Source organism: Sceloporus undulatus, chromosome 9 (genome assembly GCF_019175285.1).
Source record: "Sceloporus undulatus isolate JIND9_A2432 ecotype Alabama chromosome 9, SceUnd_v1.1, whole genome shotgun sequence".
NCBI classification, from domain to species: Eukaryota; Metazoa; Chordata; class Lepidosauria; order Squamata; family Phrynosomatidae; genus Sceloporus; species Sceloporus undulatus.
In genome coordinates, this window is record NC_056530.1 from 21,175,130 (window position 1) to 21,192,676 (window position 17,547).

Consider the following 17,547-nt stretch of genomic DNA (forward strand, 5'->3'; position numbering starts at 1 on the left):
ATATGTGTATGTATGTGTATACACACACACACACACATATATTCTAAGGGGACCTTTTTATATATGCATGTGTGTATATATTCAGTCTCAGGGGACTCATTTATGTGTGTGTATACCTTTATATGTGTGTATGCTCATGGTCTGAAATGTGTATATACATATATATATTTACACACACATATACACACACACATATATTCTAAGAGGACCTTTATATATATGCATGTGTGTATATATATTGAGTCTGAGGGCTTATTTATATCTATGTGTATTTGTGTGTGTGTGTGTATGTTCATAGTTTGAGGGGACCTTTTTATATATGTATTTATATGTGTGTGTTTATATACAGACACACACATATATTCTAAGGGGACATTTTTATATATGCATGTGTGTACAGTATATTCAGTCTGAGGGGACTTATGTGCGTGTGTGTGTTTACACACACCTTAATGTGTGCATGTGTGTATGCTCATGGTCTGAGGGTCGTTATATATACATATATGTGTGTGTGTGTGTATGCGTGTGTGTATATACATAGCCTGAGGGGACCGTTTTATATATGCATGTGTGTACAGTATATATATATATATATTCAGTGTGAGGGGACCTATTTGTGTATGTGTGTGTATATATACCTTTATATATGCATTTGTGTGTATGCTCATGGTCTGAGGTGGCCTTTTTACATATATGTGTATATACTGTACATACACCCACACACATATATTCTAAGGGGATTTTTTTCTATATGCATGTGTGTGTCACCTTGAGGGGACCTTTCTGTGTGTGTGCGTGCCCATATACAGATATATATATATATATATACAGACACACCTTTTGATGTATTCACACACATATATATATGCATTCATAGTCTGACTCTGAGGGGACCCTTTTATGTGTGAGTAGTATGAGACCTATTCATGTGTATGTATACAAACACATATATATTCATAGTGTGAGGGGACGTTTGTGTGTATGTGTATACACATATATACAAACACACGTATGTATCCATAGCGTGAGGGGACCTTTCGCAGCGGCGGCGAGGGAGGGTCAAAGCGAGAGTGGCTCCTCCTCCTTTGGCTCTTCCTCCTCTTTGAGGCGTTGCTTGGCGCCTCGCAGCGGTTGCTCCCTTCTGCGCATGCTCCAAGGGGGCGTGGCCGGCCAATCGGGGGCGGGACCGTCGTTGGCGCGTCATCGAGGGGATGAAGAGGCGGGGCCTGAGGCCTGGAGGCGTTTCCGGGGAGACCGCGCCGCGCGGAGGCCGTAAAGCGAGGGCGGCGGGTGTCGCGAACGGGTGCCGATTCATGGCGGCGATGGCTTCGGGCTCTGTCGGAGGAGGAGGGATGCCGGTGCTGAACGGGGCGGAGGCGGCTGCGGCGTCAGGGGCCGGGCTGAAGGAGGCGAGCGGGATGTACGAGCAGCTGAGGGCCGAGTGGAACCGCAAGAACCTCAGCCTCAGCAAGTGCGGGGAACTCCTCGCCAGGCTCAAGGTGCCTCGCTCCCTCCTTCCTCTCTCCGGGGGGCCTGGAAACCGCCCCACAGGAGGCGCTAGAGACCTCTCCTCAAGGGGGGACGCTAGAAACTGCTGGACAAGGGGGCTGGGAGGCTCTAGAAACTGCCCTTTGGGGGTAGCTGGGGGTCTGAACCCCCCCACGGGGGCACTTGAAACCTCTCTTTAGGGGACCTGGGAGCGCTAGAAACCGCTAGACAAGGGGGCTGGGGCCTCCAGAAACCACCTTTCAGTGGGGCTGAGGGCACTAGAAACCTCTCCTCAAGGGGGGACACTAAAAACTGCTCTTTGGGGGGAGCTGGGAGGTTTGAAGGCTACCCCCACATGGGGGCACTTGAAACCTCCCTTTTGGGGCCTTGGAGGCACTAGAAACCACCATTTGTGGAAGAGGGGGTGCAAAGGGGGGTGATGGGTGAAGGGCAGGTGGTGGCTAGGAGCTTCTTAATGTGCCACTTACATCCATCATTTTTAATGTGGTGCGTGTCCCATTGTGCCAGCGTTTGGTTTGGGAGTTGGCCTGCGACTCTGGAGACCAGGGTTCGAATCCCGGCTTGGCCGTGGAAACCCACTGGGTGAGCTTGGGCAAGTCACACTCTCTCAGCCTCAGAGGACAGCAATAGCAAAAATAGCCAATCCCTGTGAAGAAAACCCCGTGATCGGTTTGCCTTATGGCCACCGTAAACCAGAAACGACTCGAAGGCACACAACAATAACAAACATCCATTAGACTGAAAACAAACTCACTGCCTTTAGTACCAGAGGAGGCCTCATTGCCGGAAGGGAGGCAAATGACTCAGCCCTGGTGTTGCTTTTGTGGCCTGAGCCACTTCTCAGGTTGAGTCGGGTTGTTAAAATCTGACAACGCTGAAGCTTAGCAGGCCCAAACCCAACTCACCTTACACATCTAGATGGCAGGATTAATGCAGATTCACACCACTTTAACTGCTGGAGCCCAATACTGTGGGATTCTGCGCTTTGTCGTTTTCGTGAGTCGTTTAGCCTTTGTGTCAGAGAGCTCTGGTGCCACAAGAAACGACATGAGATGGAGCCACAACAGTTAAAGAGGTGTCAAACTGCATTAATTAAGTTCATTGCCTCCATTTTGTGTCATACCCAACACACTGTAATTAAGAGAGTGTTGCCTCTGAATATGGAGGCTCTGTTTCACTGCAATGGGTCTAATCTAGAAAACACTAGGCAACCTAGTGGATCCAAAGCTCCTGTAATCCTTGACTAAGGCTTATGGGAAGTGTAGTCCCTAAACTCTGGAAGGCACCAGGCTGCTTAACATTCATATTAACATACTGAGCAGTTGAGGAGCTAATGTAGAAGGAGCTCCACAAAGGTAGAAAATCAGTGTTCCTCAAAGAGGCGATCAAAACCAGGTCTGTGTGAGGTAGGAGCACAGTCTGGAGAAGGTAGGCAGTACCTGGTTGGACAAGGTCAGGGTTTAGTTGGTGACTAATCTGAAGGACTTGGAGTCCCACGGATGCTTAGCTTTTTTTCTAATGCTAAGTTTCTCCTCCATGAAGTGACCTATAGTCAAAAGCCTGCTTTCTTTTAAGAGGAGAAGGGCATTTGTGAAAGGTTTCTGGCCAAATCTGCTTGGGAGGGCTCACAGCTGCCAGTGGGTTGTGTTCCCTGTTTAGAATTGTGAGCCTTCAAATTGGAATACACCTTGTGATCGCGCACTTCCTCGACTTGTCCTGGGAACCTGTGGGATGGGCAGGGCAAGTGTTGGTTGTTGCTATTACATCCTGTGTTTGACCTCTCTCTTTTTCTTCTGTTCCAGTTAGCTCTGCTTGAACTCAACTTCCTGCCCACGACAGGCTCGAAACTGACTAAACAGCAGCTTATCTTGGCAAGTGAGTACGGCCAACCCATGCACAGGTCTGGCAGATGAATCCAAACCAACATTTCCATCCCCAACCTCTCCATCTGGCCCCCAGCTTGGAAAAGACCTTTTATCTCTAAGCTGTTGAACAAAATGTGTTTGTTACATTTAAAACCTGTCTTTGTGGTATTCAAGGCCCATTATAGAAGGTCCCCAGGCAATCTGTCATCCAAGGTCCTGATGATGCAGAACTGTTTAGCCAGACCAGAGTTGCTGCATCATGATCCTCGATTTGGACCCTGGCTTTAGCTATTATATGGTATCCAAAATATTAAGTGTGCAATATCTTGTTCTCTTACAACAACTTGGTGAGAGATGCTACTATTATTCCCAGGTAGGAGGTTTGGGAGCTGACCACCTAGGGCAGTGGTTCTCTGCCAGGAAGGCTTTAGAGCTTGTTGGATGTCAGATCCCCAAGCCAGTATGTGTGGAACTTCTGGGTGTTGATATCCAATAGGACCTGGAGCCCTCCCCTGCCCGTCAAAAATGGCTGGCCCAGGGGATTCATAGCAGAGGGATAAGACAACCTATGGTCTTCCAGATATGTAGCTCAGTCACTTAGCTTTTATCTGTTGAACAGTTTCGTTTATTGCCCTTCTGTCTTCTCTCCTATTGCACACTCTAACCTGACTGAAGGGCAGCAAGCATCACCAAATGGATATACTGGGTTGATTAGTTTGCTCCAACCAAATACTGCCCAATATTCTTTGTTAACACTCTGCCTTTCATTCCTCTTCCTGCCATCCAAGGAGACATCCTCGAAATTGGAGCTCAGTGGAGCATCCTGAAGAAAGACATCCCATCCTTTGAGAGATACATGGCTCAGCTCAAGTGCTACTATTTTGATTACAAGTAAGCAGTCCTGCCTTGCGGTCTTGAGTGAATTGCTTTATTCTTAGGATCTTCAAAGCTTTGGGTCAGACTAAAACTCAAAAAATAAAAGAATGAGCTCTAAAAATGTTACCTTGAAAAACATGTGGAGGATGTTTGCCTGCCCGCAAAAGCTTTGGCCTATAACTCCCATCAGCATCACCCACAAGAGCCAGTGATAAGGGAGTGTGGGAGCTGTAGTCTAAAACATCCAGGCACTCTTGCTCTAAAGCTTGGAAGAGCAATATCCCAGCCCCTGCTTCTGGTATAGTAAAAATGCTGAAAACTGAGGCTTCATCCGCAATACAGCAATAAACTAGTTTGACACCACTTTAACTGCAATAGCTATATATTTCTGGGAATTGTAGTTTTGTGAGCTGTTTAGCCTTCTCTGACAAAGAGTTCTGGTGCTACAGCAAACTACAGTCAACAGAATTCAGCCCTTCTCTTTCTTAACTGACCATGCCTTTAACGCTTCAGTTTGTTTGCGTTCATCCAAGCCATTTCTGACCAAACCCTAACTCTGCAAACAACTTCTCCCAGTGATTTCATGGGAGCATGGGAATGGGGTAGAATCAAGACCTGAGCAGCCCCAAAAGCCTACAGCCAGCCTGTTGAATAGGAATCCCCAGCATCACCTTCCACTCCAAGAAGGACCAGAATGGTTGTAAAACAGTGTCCTCAAAGTCCTGTCCCAAAAGTGTAGCTGAGTTACTTTAGTTGATAGTAGTGAAAGTTGCTGAGGGTTCCAGGAGAATCAGTAGGGAAACACTCAGGTGATAAGCTCATGAAACTGGACTGGGGGATAGAGAGAAACACTTGTTTGGCTTGAATATTGCACCAACTCTTCTACGTTCTTGTGTCCCTCTTGCTTAAAGACCCACATAATCCTGTGGCTTTCATTGTGCTTCCTTTTCACCTCAGAGACGAGTTACCAGAATCAGCTTACAAGCACCAACTGTTGGGCTTGAACCTTCTCTTCCTGCTGTCCCAGAACCGTGTTGCTGAGTTTCACACTGAGCTTGAAAGGCTGCCAGCAAAGGAAATTCAAACCAATGTCTACATCAAGCACCCTGTGTCTCTAGAGCAGGTAACTTCTCTTCTTCTACCTAAACACTGTTAAATCAGAGGCTTTGCCTTACACATGTAAAACAAATTCTTATTTATTATATACATGTACTGTAGATGTTATATATAAATACCGACTTTTAAGTGGACTTGATATGGGGGCTTTATTTATTGCCCCCTCAATGCACCTCATCCCCAAGCACCCATAACTGAAAAAGTCACATTCCTATTTTTCTACCCTAAGTAATCTGCCCAAAGCTTTACAGAAAAAGTGGGCTTTGAAAGAAGGTGGAGTCACATACTTATTGCTCAAGACAGTTCCAGATATAAGGGACAGCAAGGGAGGAAAGGGAGAGCTAGTAAGAATCTTCTGAATGGCTTTAGACATCTTGGGGAAAGTATGCATGCATGTGTATTGTTCTGTTAACAGTTGTATATATATTTTAGGCAAGTTTTCCTGGAAAGGTGACTGATGCATTTAATGTGTGTGCTTTCCCTCCTTTCTCCTCTCTCCACAGTACCTGATGGAAGGCAGTTACAACAAAGTGTTCCTTGCTAAAGGCAACATCCCAGCAGAGAGCTATGCTTTCTTCATTGACATATTATTGGACACTGTCAGGTTAGTCATGTTTTCTTATGATGGTTCAAAGCAATATTGAAACCCTGTGCAGGCCTCTCACCAAGCTAGTGCCTGATTCTGCAAAAACCACAGTACCAGCTGTGATTGGATTATTTAGCCCAGAATTGCCCAGCTTTGGTGAAGCTGTCTGCTGTGTTTCTGCACGAGTTTCTGATTTCACTCATGACCATCCCATAGACATGATGAATGAACAGTGACGTATTTAGAAACTCAAGGTGGGGGCTCCCCCAAGGATGCATGTGTCTCTCTGCCCACTCAATCAACCTTTTAAGATTGAAGTATACTTGTAATTTGAATTCAGGGAACATGGTCTTCCTCAGCTGAAAACCTGTAAAACCTTTCTACCACACAGGCCAAGATCCTGCATCCCGCACACAAAGCTTAACACTTCTTACATGCAATTCTGCACCTCCTCTCCATTCATTGATTGGAGATGAGAGGCAATCCCCACTGCCTGGTTATCTCCCCCATCCATTTCACAGCTGTAGCTGCATTCTCCAGGGGTTGGCATTTGCCATAATGGAGAAGTTTAGGATGGAACACAAGGGCCTAGTGAGTAGCCCCTTTTGTCCTGTCCAAAACAAGATGCACAGAAGTGTAACCTCTAGTTATGTTCAGTTATGTCATAAAACAGGATTCCAGCCAGTGTTTCCATGTGGTAGCATCTCTATTCCACCTCCACTTGTTATTGTAGTGTAATAAAGATACTGACCTGTGCTGCGGAGATTTTCAAGGAGTATTGACAGAAAATACTTAGCACACCTTAAACCCCATAGAAACATTGTTAAGGACAGGCACAATCTGCCACGAACAGCTTGGGTGCTTTGCAGCACTATCTGTTTTGATGGAAGAGAATTCAGCATGTGCTGCATTAGCCCACTGACACCATTTGACCAGCTTAATAATGGCTGGATTCTGCTTCTTGAGTCTCAGCCTGGGTGAACTGCTCTGGTGTTTTTCTTCTGTCAAAACCAGGGATGAAATTGCCAGCTGCATTGAGAAGGCTTATGAGAAAATTCTGTTCAATGAAGCCACTCGCATGCTCTTCTTCACCCCAAAGAAGATGACTGATTATGCCAAGAAGGTGAGGTTGCCCAGGTGGGATTGTGCTTTGTTTGAGCTGTGTTCCTTGGGGTGTTATCTGTAAGAATGGTTCCTCCCCCTCCCTGTATTTTAGCCATTTTAGAAAATGGTCTGGTAAATGTAGTGTCCACCTGAAGTTAGCCCAGTGGCCTCACCAGACAGCCCACTGTGGAAACAAAACCTTGTCCTATGGAACTCAGGGAGGCCTGCTCACTGGCATCCCTCATGGAATTAGTTCTCCATTTGAGAATGCTTTTGGATAAGAAGGCAGATTAATCAGTGAATCGGTGCAGTTTTGAGCACTGACAGTTGAGTCACTGTGTGTTCATACCAGCAAGATTTCCAGAATATCTCTCTGACTCATTATCTGTATTAATTTAACCTAAAGCAGGAATGGGGAATAGATAGTCCTCTAAATGTTAGAGTACTGTTCTCCATCCTGGTCTGAAGAATAGTAAGGTAAGGTTTATTGCAATGGATATGAAGACATTTTAAACTCTAGGAGTGAGAGATGCCCCATGTTATAGGCAGGGCTGGGAACCATGCAGCCTTTCAGATATTGTTGGACTGCAGGTCCTAGCAGGCCTAGCCATCAGTTAGTGGTCAGGTGCAGTTCAATAACATCTATACAGTTCCCAAATCAGTTATTAAAAAGCAGTTCTACTGCATCACAAAAGCTCAAACAAATAGCATTCCAAAGATGGCACTTGTTCTGTTAAGCATTTGGATTTTTCTCCTTGAAGTAAAAGATGGCTCCATTTTATACATCCGTCATGCTCTAGAACAGAGTTAGGAATGTGTAGCCCTTTAGAATTAAACCCTGTTAAACTATATCTCTCTTCTGACTGGAGCTGATGGGAATGCCAGCTGAAAAGTATTTGGTAGGGTCAAACATTCTCCTCTGGTACCAGAATAAGGAGCTCTATTTCATTAGCTGTACTTTGTACTTACTTGTTTGTTAGCAAACGATATAATCTCAAGTCAGCATGCATGTGATGGGGCTTTTAGAGGTGGGTGAGTACCCATTGTCTAGAATTCATCTCGATGTATTCATGCCAGGTGAGAGGCAGAATCATGGATTTTAAAAAATCTCCATTATGATAGTATATTTCAAAAGAATCAATAATCATGCAAAAACTGCAGGTATTTTGCACTATGTGCAGAGAATTTTCTGTTGCTGTAGTTCTTTTTTAATGGCTGTGTCAGAGCATACAGTTGTGCCATTAGTAGGAACACATTGCTGGAAAACAAGTCCTGGAGTGTTTGATGTTGGCTTTGTATCAATCTCTCAAAAATGTATTTCCTCCACTTTCAGCGTGGCTGGGTCCTGGGCCCAAACAACCACTACTGTTTCACTGGTCAGCAGCAGAAACTTGAAGATGCCACCATCCCTTCAACAGAGCTAGCCAAACAAGTTATCGAATACGCTCGGCAGCTGGAGATGATTGTCTAGCGTGTTGCTACTCCTGTTTGTTGAGACTGTGGCCTGCTCCTTCCCCTGTTTACTCTAATTCCCATCCAGCTGGTTGATCCATTTACTTCTATGGATTGGGTGGGTGGGATTGTGAATGTCTATTTCTTCTTGGATGCAATAGTAAATGTAAGCTAGGCCCATCCATGTGTCATTAAGAGTTCCATTGTTTCTTGGGAAGAATATGGATATGAAAGGAAACTTGCTGACCATAGGGAGGAAGCTACCTTTCATAAATGCCCGGTGTCACTTATGAAGTTGTCCTTTGCAAATGTTCAGAAATAATCGCAAGAGCTTTTGGTTGCATTGGAAACAGACTTTTCTCTGCGTTCTGGTCAGCACGGGCTTTTAAAAAAGCTTCAGAACTAAGTTCAAACTTCTGATTTGGGTTGAGTTTTTTTATTTGATACCTATCTATCACCTGTTTGTGTGCCACTATAAAGGGATGGCTGTAGGTGAAGCAAATAAACACAATTTCTTCTACAAGTGTAACTTTCTGGTTGTCATAAAGTTACCTTACAGTTATTAGAAGAGGATAAGGTTCAGCTAGAAGGTGTGGTGCAGATGAACTGGAATTCTGAAGCTGCCTCCTCCCTCCCCCTGCACAGACACAAGGAGATTGGATGCATCCAGTTCCATTTGGAACTAACCCTAGTTTGTAACGCTGCCTGAGATTCTCTCTCTCTGACCTAGATTTGTTGGACTACCAGCAGTGATAAGAGACAAACCTCCATGTTCAGTGCTGATGTACTTTTTGAGTGCCAAGATGCCTGGACAAACAAGGTGATGCCTGGGAAGTGGGACTGAGCTACTTAAATGCATAACTCTGTCATAACCTCTGTGTCTTACACGAAAGAGATGGGTTAAAAGAGCCCTTCACCTGGGTTGGCAGGGGCAGCATTAATGCACAATCAGGCCTAGCTGATTTGAAATAGAGTTGCCAACCAAGGCCATTCAGAGATGAGTAAGTTCTGGATGTCCAGGGTGGCATTTCTCCAGTCTGACAGCCCTCCAAATTAAACCGGAACTGAAGGTCACATCAATTTTGAAATAAGGGGGGAGTTTTGGGTGCAAAAACAAGATGTGGAAGCTCCCAATCCATATTTTTTGCGCTCCCACGCAAGTTTTCACATTTTAAAACCCTAGAAAGAACTATAAGGAATGAAATACCCCTTTGGAGGTCCTGCAAACCCCCCCCCCTCCATAGACTGAGTGATTCCCACCCGTGCCATACAGCTTCCACTTTGTAAAGCTTGGGAGTTGCCCTTGGTTTCAACAATAGCAAGAAAAGCCTTGGTGAGCCACAATGCATGAACAAAGCCAAATGTCAAGCTGATGGCATACATGTTTTATTGCTGATTAGGCCTGGGGAAGGGGCAGGGAGATTCAGTCCTCATTGGTGACATGCTGTTGGTCATAAGAGTCCAGGCAGAACTTGGTCCCAGCAACGAGTGAGACAGCCAGCATGGCAGTGGCAACCCAGGGTGGTTCTGCCAAGTGGTTGGTAGAAGGGTTGAGCCTGTAGGGAAAGGGGTGGGAAAGAAAAGCAGAGTGGGAATGAGGAGATGAACTTCTGTGCAAAGCTTCACTGAAACACAACTGCAAAGGATAGCTGATTGCTCTTAAGGTTGTTTTAAAAGTTGCAGTAGCTACTAAAGGGAGTTGTTTGGGGCACTTGCAATCTGCTCGATTAATCATGAGCACCCTAATTTTTAAAAATAGATCTTACTTAAAATCACTCCCAATTTGGGACTTCCTAGGTGTGTCAAATTAAATTCTCATAAGCCTCTAGTCAGCATACTTTCTGAGCATTGTAGTGTAGCACATCTGGTGGGGCCTATGCATATTCAATAGCATGATGCAAAACAGGGTTGTCATCCTGTGATCCATGACCCCTCGGAGTGCAAGAATAGCCTTTAGGAGTTGTAAACCAGTTGTAAAATAACAATTTTTCCCTTTAATTTTTTTTCTTTTGGCTTCAAATTTCTGTTAAAAGTACATCTATGTTTAACTCTTGCAGACTTTGAACTCCACTGCACAGGATAGGGTTAAACTGGCTTTGAACATTGGCATGTATGTTCAACCTTCCCTGGGAGTCCTGGGAACTGTAGCTTGGGTAGGGTATGATGGGCTGTGAGGCATCAAACCCTTCCCAACATCCTCCTCAAACTACAGTGCTCAGGGTTCTTCAGTGGAAGTCATGACTGTTGAGTTGCATGGATCACTTGTGATGCAGAGACCCCACTTTTCTCTGCCAGATAGGTACTCCAGGCATCCTCTTGCTCACCAAGCCATGACGTTCTTGGGCAGCTTCCTCTGATCTCGGTGTTTACAGTAGCACCTCATGGAACAGGAATTTGCCACCTGGAAAGCTGGCCAATGATGCACTGGAGATGGGTCAGCCTCTCGATCTTGCTCAGGACTGCCCTGGGTCAGGGTTTCATCCTGGTCAGTGCTGTCTGGTTTCTCCAGATAAAGAGGTGTCTCCTGGACAAAAGAGGACGTCCTTGCTTAAAACCCTGGCATAACTGCTCTTCCCGCAACAAAACAACTGACAGACAAGTTTGGTTTATTACTAACATCCTGTTTTTCTAAGGTACTAAGGTAACTTTACAAGACCCTTCATCACATAGGCAGCTCTGCCAGTCATCCCAAACACCTGCCAAGCCTTGCAGGGCATAGCTACAGCCATCAACAGCCAGGAGAGAGACACCTGTGCAACATCGGCCTCTCTTCTGTCCCCATTACACTTCTACTGCACTGGTCAGACCTCATCTGGAAAACTGTGTTTAGTTCAGGGCACATCATTTGAAGATGGATATAGACAGGCTGGAATGGGGTCAAAGAACAGCAACAAGAATAAGAGACATGGAGAACCAAATGTAAGGGAAAGGTTGAAGGTGCTGGGCATGTTCATCCTGGTGAAAACTAGGATGATGTGATGGCACTCTTTATAAAGTGCTGTCACAGAGAGGAGGGCACAGTTTTGTTCTCTGGTGCGCCAGTGGGTGACCAGACCTAATGGTTTTAAGTCACAAGAAGATAGATTTCAATTGAACATGAGAAGGAACCTCTTGACTTGTAGAAGTGGTTCAGCAGTGGAATAAATTATCTAGAGTGGTGGGAGGGTCTCTAGAAATCCTCAGAAAGAGTCTAGATATCTACCTGATGAGTCTCTAGCTGGAGTGTCTCCATGGGGGGGGGTGTTGAACTTAATGGCCTATGGACCTCTTCCAACTCTGGTTCTCCAAGGAATATAGTACTTCCTCTTCCCACTGTCTAGTGAATTGCAACAGGGATAGGAGGCTGCCTCTGCTGTGAAAACAGCCTATAAGTAAAAACTAATGTATTGCTTTCTTATAAATGGCACTGCTGGCATACCTGTTTTTTAAAACAGTGTTCCAAGCTCTTTCCTAAACCAGGATGAAAAAAACAGACTGGTAAAGGTCAAAATAATCCTAAAATATCCTCAAAGGACAAGGTCAAAACAACTGGATAGTAACACCCAAGACAAGAAACAAAACTTAGCCAAAGGAACCAGACTCACCAAGGGCTCACCGAAATAAAAAGGTCTTGCAACCTTTTCAAAAGGTGGAAAGAGAGGGACACCTTCTAATCTCAGTGGGGAGGCCATTCCATAACCCCGGGGCCACTGCTTTTGTCCTTTCACCTTAGGTGCCTTAACTTTGGGCTGCCCTGGAGGTTTGAGTTTCTCTTTAGACTTTGGAGCGGCAGGGCCTTGCTTTCGGGTCTTGGGTCTCGCCTGAGCCGTGGCTGGTGCTTTCTGATCCGGAATCAGTCCAACGGGGCCACACAGTGGGGTGGAGACAACAGGGCTGGGCACTTCTGTCATTTCCCTCGGCGAATGTGGGACTGGACTTAGCAGTGGCACTACAATTTGCTCTTCCTTTTGGAGAGACTCAGTAGGCGTCAGTGAGCAACTGACGCTCCAGGAAGTGCTATAGGGAGCTATCTTGACTGGAGTTGTTTCTTTCGCACCTTCTTCCATGCCCTGTGGCCTTCTTCGTAACCTCTGGGGAGTTGCATCCACTTCTGTTGCCATTTCCCTCGCCAAGGAGAGGGAGGCAACAGATAGAGAAGAGCTTGGTGCTTCCTCTGTCCCTTTGTTTCCTTCACCAGCTGGGTCAGCATGGTCTTTGCCCCCTTCCTCCACTGCCACTGTGGCCTCTTCCGAGGAGGCCTGGCTCTCATCATGTACAAACCAATCACACTTGGGGTCACTCCCTAGGAAGGCAACGACCTGTGACACGGCAGTGCCAAACTTGGGTAGCTTTCTGCCCTGAGCTTTGCGGCGTTGAGGGTATGGAGTTGGTGGCCGGGGTCTTTGCCATTCGGTCTGCTTGGCATTGCTGGGAGACAATTCATCAAAGAATGTGACTACTGGCTGACTAGGCGCATGGGAGGCGGCAGATTCCTTAGCTGGGGGAACTTTCTTGAAGTGCTCCAAGAACAACTGGCTGAGTGGAGAGAGGTCCTCTGGGTTGCCCCTCTCCAACCCTTTAAAAGATGGGAGCTTCTTGCTCGCCGTTGTAAGAGGGTGTAGTGCTTTAGGCATGTCTGGCGCACTGGTGGGGGACTTCCTCTGAGGGCACTGCTTCAGGACATCGGCATAGGAGATGCCAGACGAGATGACACTGGGCTTTTGCTTGACCGCCTTGATGCTGTGTGGCCACTGCCCTGGCTGGACTGTCACCTTGTACAGGAAGTTGATGCCTTTTTCCAGCAGCTCCTGCATCGTCTCTGAACTGACTGCTTCTGCTCCCAGGTCTTCATTCTTCTCCCCGGTCTTTACCTCATTTCTGGAAGCTTGAGCCATTTCTATGGGGCTGCTTGAGGCTTTTGCCAATTCCACAGGCGGCTGGGGAGCCAAGGCCAGGCCTTTAGAGTCGCCATCACTCCCAGGTGCACTGTCCTGTTGGCCTGTTTGTTCTTTCTGGCCAGCTCCCCACGACAGAAGGGCCTTCTTCCCTCCGGGCACAACGGTGCTGCTGGAGGGAGGTGGCCGGCTTGTGCTCCTCTCATTCGGAGACGTAGGGCCCGCCAAGGCTTCCTCAGTTATTTGTGATGATTCTGTGCCGTGCGTCACGGCTGCTGCCTGTTTCTTGGCCGAAGGCAGAGATTCTGACTCCTCATTATCCAGGTATTCCTTAGCGCTGCCTCGGATGTGCTGAACCCAATGGGCCTCCGTTTCCACCAGATCCTTGGGTGGGTCTGCGGCTTGGCCCAGAACTGGCAATTTCTCTGGCTGGAGCAGCGCGTTCTTGTCTGGGTGGCCACCCTCCGGCCTGCCCCTCCCTTTTGCTGATCCTCTTCTGGCACCCGAGTCTCTTCTCTCAGAGGTTGCCACTTGAGGAGGTCTCAGGGCTACCTTCAACCCTTTGGGTTCCTCCTGGAGGATTGTCCCCAAGCTCTGTCCGCTTTGGAGGTCAGCTCGGCTGAGACAAGCCAGCCCCCGTTTTTCCGCCCCAGTGTCCTTATCGCACAGGCTGGCCTCCTTCATCCCACCACTGGCTGAGTTCTGGGCCCACATGGAGGAGAGCTTGAGCTTGGATTTCTTAGAGTGATTCTTCCCCATTTCGGATGCTCCGGCCTGCCGATCGCCTCCCCCCTGGTTCGCTGCTCAGTGGCTGACTGGCCGCTTTCTGCTCAGGGGGCTGAGGGCAGGGGGACCGGTTCCCCGACTCATGCTTAGCGCTACTCTGAACCTTGCTCCTGTCTGGGTGGGCCTTCTCCTCCCCGTCTTTGGCAGACTCTGATTCCTGTGTGGCTTCTGATTGGACATTGCCCATTATATATATTCATCCTGGAAACAGATAAAAGATAAAGAGTGTGAAAATGCAATGGGGAGAAGGGTCCCTTGTAGGGTGATTTAAGTTTCCCATGGCTTCATTCAGCCTTTCGTCAGGAAACAAAATAAAGCCAAACATGTTAGGGTCTAGCTTTAAACCAGCAGAGTAGCAGAAATGTGCTCTTGTCCAAGTGTGTTTCCCTAAGAACTGAGACTTGACTCCAAAAACAACACAAGTAGCTTGAAGTTCAAACAAAAGTCTACTAATGGCTTTGATCTATATTTGCATAGAAGCTACATCCTTGTGAGGGAACACAATGACCAGGAGGATACTTGGGCAGGACAGTGGGCATCTGTGAGAGTTACAATCTGTAAACCATTTGCCCCCAACAAGCTGGGTACTCATTTTACTGACTTACGGAGGCTGAGTCAGCCTTGGCACCCTGGGATCGAACTCACAACCATGTGACTGCAGGACTGGCATTTAACCACTGCGCCACCAGGCCTCCTAAAGACTCTAAAGGCCCCAGATTTCACCCGATTTTGAAAGGTAAGCAGGGTCAGCCCCGGTTAGTACTTGTTTGGGAGTCTATCAATGAATACTTGGTGCTGTAGGATCTTGTTTCAGAGGAAGGACCTGGCAAAACCGCCTCTGAGTATTCCTTGCCCAAGAAATTCCTTGCTATAAAATCTATGGGGTCACTGTAAGTCTACAGGCCAGAAGGAGGCATATTATTATTATTATTATTATTATTATTATTATTATTATTACTATCATCAGTGTACTTATATAATTTTACATGGCGTTTTACATAATCGTCAAAAGAACCTGCCTATGGCATACAATCTAAAAGCGCAAAGCAAGAATTTTTAAAAACAAACAACAAACAAATTAGCATTAAGGAGCTCTAAAACTTAAAACTTTGTTTTTACACACATACACACACACATATCTGTACACATACAGTTGGCCCTTCATATCCACAGATTCTTTATCCACGATTCCACCATCCATGGCTTGAAAATAGTCACAAATAATGTAAATTCCAAAAGCAAAACTTGATTTTGATGGTGGGTGTGCGTATATCTCTCACATCTAAACTACATTTATAAGCCTGTTTTTGTGAGTGTATAAATGTGGGTATATAGAACCACATCCAAACTACATGTATATACCCATGTGTGTGTTCTAACCCAAACCCAACACCACACACAACCCACACACATTATATATGTTACATGTGGCTATATAAACTACATCATTTTTTTAAACAATACATTTATCGAATGCCCAGTGTTTATATATTATATATATATATATATATATATGTATATAAAACCACATTTAAACTACATTTATATACCCATGTGTGTGTAATATATACATCACGCGTGTGTGTGTGTGTGTGTGTAGAACACACACATGGGTATATACATGTAGTTTGGATGTGGTTCTATATACTGTACCCACATTTATACACTCACAAAAACAGGCTTATAAATGTAGTTTAGATGTGATATATATATATACATACACACACACACACATTTATATACTGTATGTATAAATGTGGCTATATAAAACCTCATCTAAACTACATTTATATACCCGTGTGTGTAATGTGTGTGTGTGTATGGCTATATAAAACCACATCTAAACTACACTTATATACCATTGTGTGTGTAAATACATACATATCTGTATCTATACATTTATTATAGATGCATAGATGATTTATATCCATTTATATATACAAACATGGGTTATAAAACCACATCTAAAGTCCATTGAGCCTTCTCTGCCAGGGAGCTCTGGTGCCACAACAAACTACAACTCCCAGCATCCCAGAGCATTAAACCATGATAGTTAAAGCAGTGCCAAAGTGGGTGTTATTTCTACAGTGTGTGTTTTGGGCCCATCTCCTCCACCTTTTGCCCTCCCCTGCTGCCCTCCTTACCTGACCCACTAGACCTCCACCTGTGCCCCAGGGTGGCCCCGCCCCCTCCCTGGGCAAGCCCCTCCCCTCCAAACCGAGGCCCCTCCCACTCACCGCCTGGCTTCGCGGCTGCTCCCGGGCGGAGCTGGGGAATGGAAGGAGCAGCCGGGGGCGGCGCTCAGGATGCTGCTGCTGCTGCTGGTGATGATGATGATGATGATGCTGCAACGGGTCCAACCGGCCTCGTTCCACCGCCTCCTCCTCCTCGTTCCTGCAGGGAAGCAAGGGCCAGGGGCAGGCTTCTCCTCCTGGAGCAGGCAGCCTTTGCAAGGCTGGAGAAGAAGAAGGTAACCCTAGGCAGGCAGAGTTGGGTGCACACAAGTCAGTGGGGTTTGCTCTCAGCTAAGCATCAGGAATAAATATCATTTCCCTATCTTAAAACAAGACAAAATCCATCTCAGATAAGTCTGCATCATCATCATCATCCTTTATTGTTTATTAGTAGTGATTCCCATTCTTTTTGCAAATAAATATCTTTTATTACCTTTATTATACTGTTTTGTGGATTTGGGGTTATGTTATCTCGCCTTCCAAGTGTTTGGGACTTTGTGGTCGTCTGGGAGCTGAAGTCCCCAAAGACTTGGAAATCCAAAGTCTGGGAATCACTGGTTTACACACTTTAACTGCCATGGCCCCTTCCTACAGAATCCTGGGATTTGTAGTTTTGTGATGGACTCAGAAGTCTTTATAAACAGGCCCTAGAGTTCTCTGTAAGGGAATCCTAAAATCCTTTGCCACCCAACTGGCAAATCCTAGGACCCTGTATGACAGAGCCATGGGATAAAAGTGATAAGATTGTGTAGTTTGGATGCACTCAAAGTTGTCTCTCCCCACAAACACACACCAGGTAAAATAAACAGGGGCTGTATCAAGGCTGTCAGACTAAACACTGAAAAGGCACCGGATCCCATCTGATCTTGGAAACTAAGCAGGGTCAGCACTGGTTAGTACTTGGATGGGAGACCATCAACCAATAGCAGACACTGTAAACTGCATTTCAGGGGAAGGGACTGGCAAAAGCATCTCTTAGGACCTAAAAGAACCCTATGAAATTCATGGGGTCTCCATAAGTTGACATACACATCAGTGCTATGTAACCAGTCAGACTTATGCTTCAGTATAAATCCACTGTCTAACACTATTTACATTATTATTATTATTATTATTATTATTATTATTATTATTATTATTATTAT

The 17,547-nt window shown here is 45.9% G+C and overlaps 4 protein-coding genes across 7 annotated transcripts in view; 2 read left to right on the forward strand and 2 right to left on the reverse strand.

Annotated features, from left to right (window-relative positions):
- The window catches only part of LOC121915552 (cation channel sperm-associated protein subunit gamma-like), a 30,051-nt gene extending 28,917 nt beyond the window's left edge, over window positions 1–1,134 (reverse strand). The window contains exon 1 of the mRNA XM_042439878.1: window positions 1,010–1,134. Coding sequence (XP_042295812.1) covers window positions 1,010–1,021 — 12 coding nt within the window. The 5' untranslated portion in view covers window positions 1,022–1,134. The remainder of the gene's footprint in view (window positions 1–1,009) is intronic.
- Window positions 1,135–1,194: 60 nt separating this feature from the next.
- PSMD8 (proteasome 26S subunit, non-ATPase 8) lies at window positions 1,195–9,037 on the forward strand. The gene is made up of 7 exons (XM_042439114.1): window positions 1,195–1,499; window positions 3,312–3,384; window positions 4,163–4,265; window positions 5,208–5,373; window positions 5,870–5,970; window positions 6,967–7,075; window positions 8,390–9,037. Exons 1-7 carry the CDS (start codon window positions 1,212–1,214, stop codon window positions 8,525–8,527), a joined length of 978 nt encoding a protein of 325 aa, XP_042295048.1. The 5' UTR covers window positions 1,195–1,211; the 3' UTR covers window positions 8,528–9,037.
- An 840-nt stretch (window positions 9,038–9,877) lies between these two features.
- GGN (gametogenetin) lies at window positions 9,878–16,539 on the reverse strand. 4 transcript variants are annotated; one of them, XM_042439035.1, is made up of 4 exons: window positions 16,406–16,539; window positions 12,216–14,369; window positions 10,833–11,032; window positions 9,878–10,064 (listed from the first exon to the last, which is right to left on the reverse strand). In XM_042439035.1, the coding sequence occupies exons 2-4, from the start codon at window positions 14,139–14,141 to the stop codon at window positions 9,932–9,934; spliced, it is 2,259 nt and encodes a 752-aa protein (XP_042294969.1). In that variant the 5' UTR covers window positions 14,142–14,369; window positions 16,406–16,539; the 3' UTR covers window positions 9,878–9,931. The 4 variants fall into 4 exon arrangements, with proteins under 4 accessions (XP_042294969.1, XP_042294967.1, XP_042294968.1 ...); XM_042439033.1 differs by having other exon boundaries at window positions 12,093–14,369; XM_042439034.1 differs by lacking the exon at window positions 16,406–16,539 and adding an exon at window positions 16,313–16,357 and having other exon boundaries at window positions 12,093–14,369.
- SPRED3 (sprouty related EVH1 domain containing 3) overlaps window positions 16,534–17,547 on the forward strand; it is a 22,160-nt gene continuing 21,146 nt past the window's right edge. The window contains exon 1 of the mRNA XM_042439091.1: window positions 16,534–16,638. The gene's annotated coding sequence lies outside the window, so the exon portion shown is untranslated. The remainder of the gene's footprint in view (window positions 16,639–17,547) is intronic.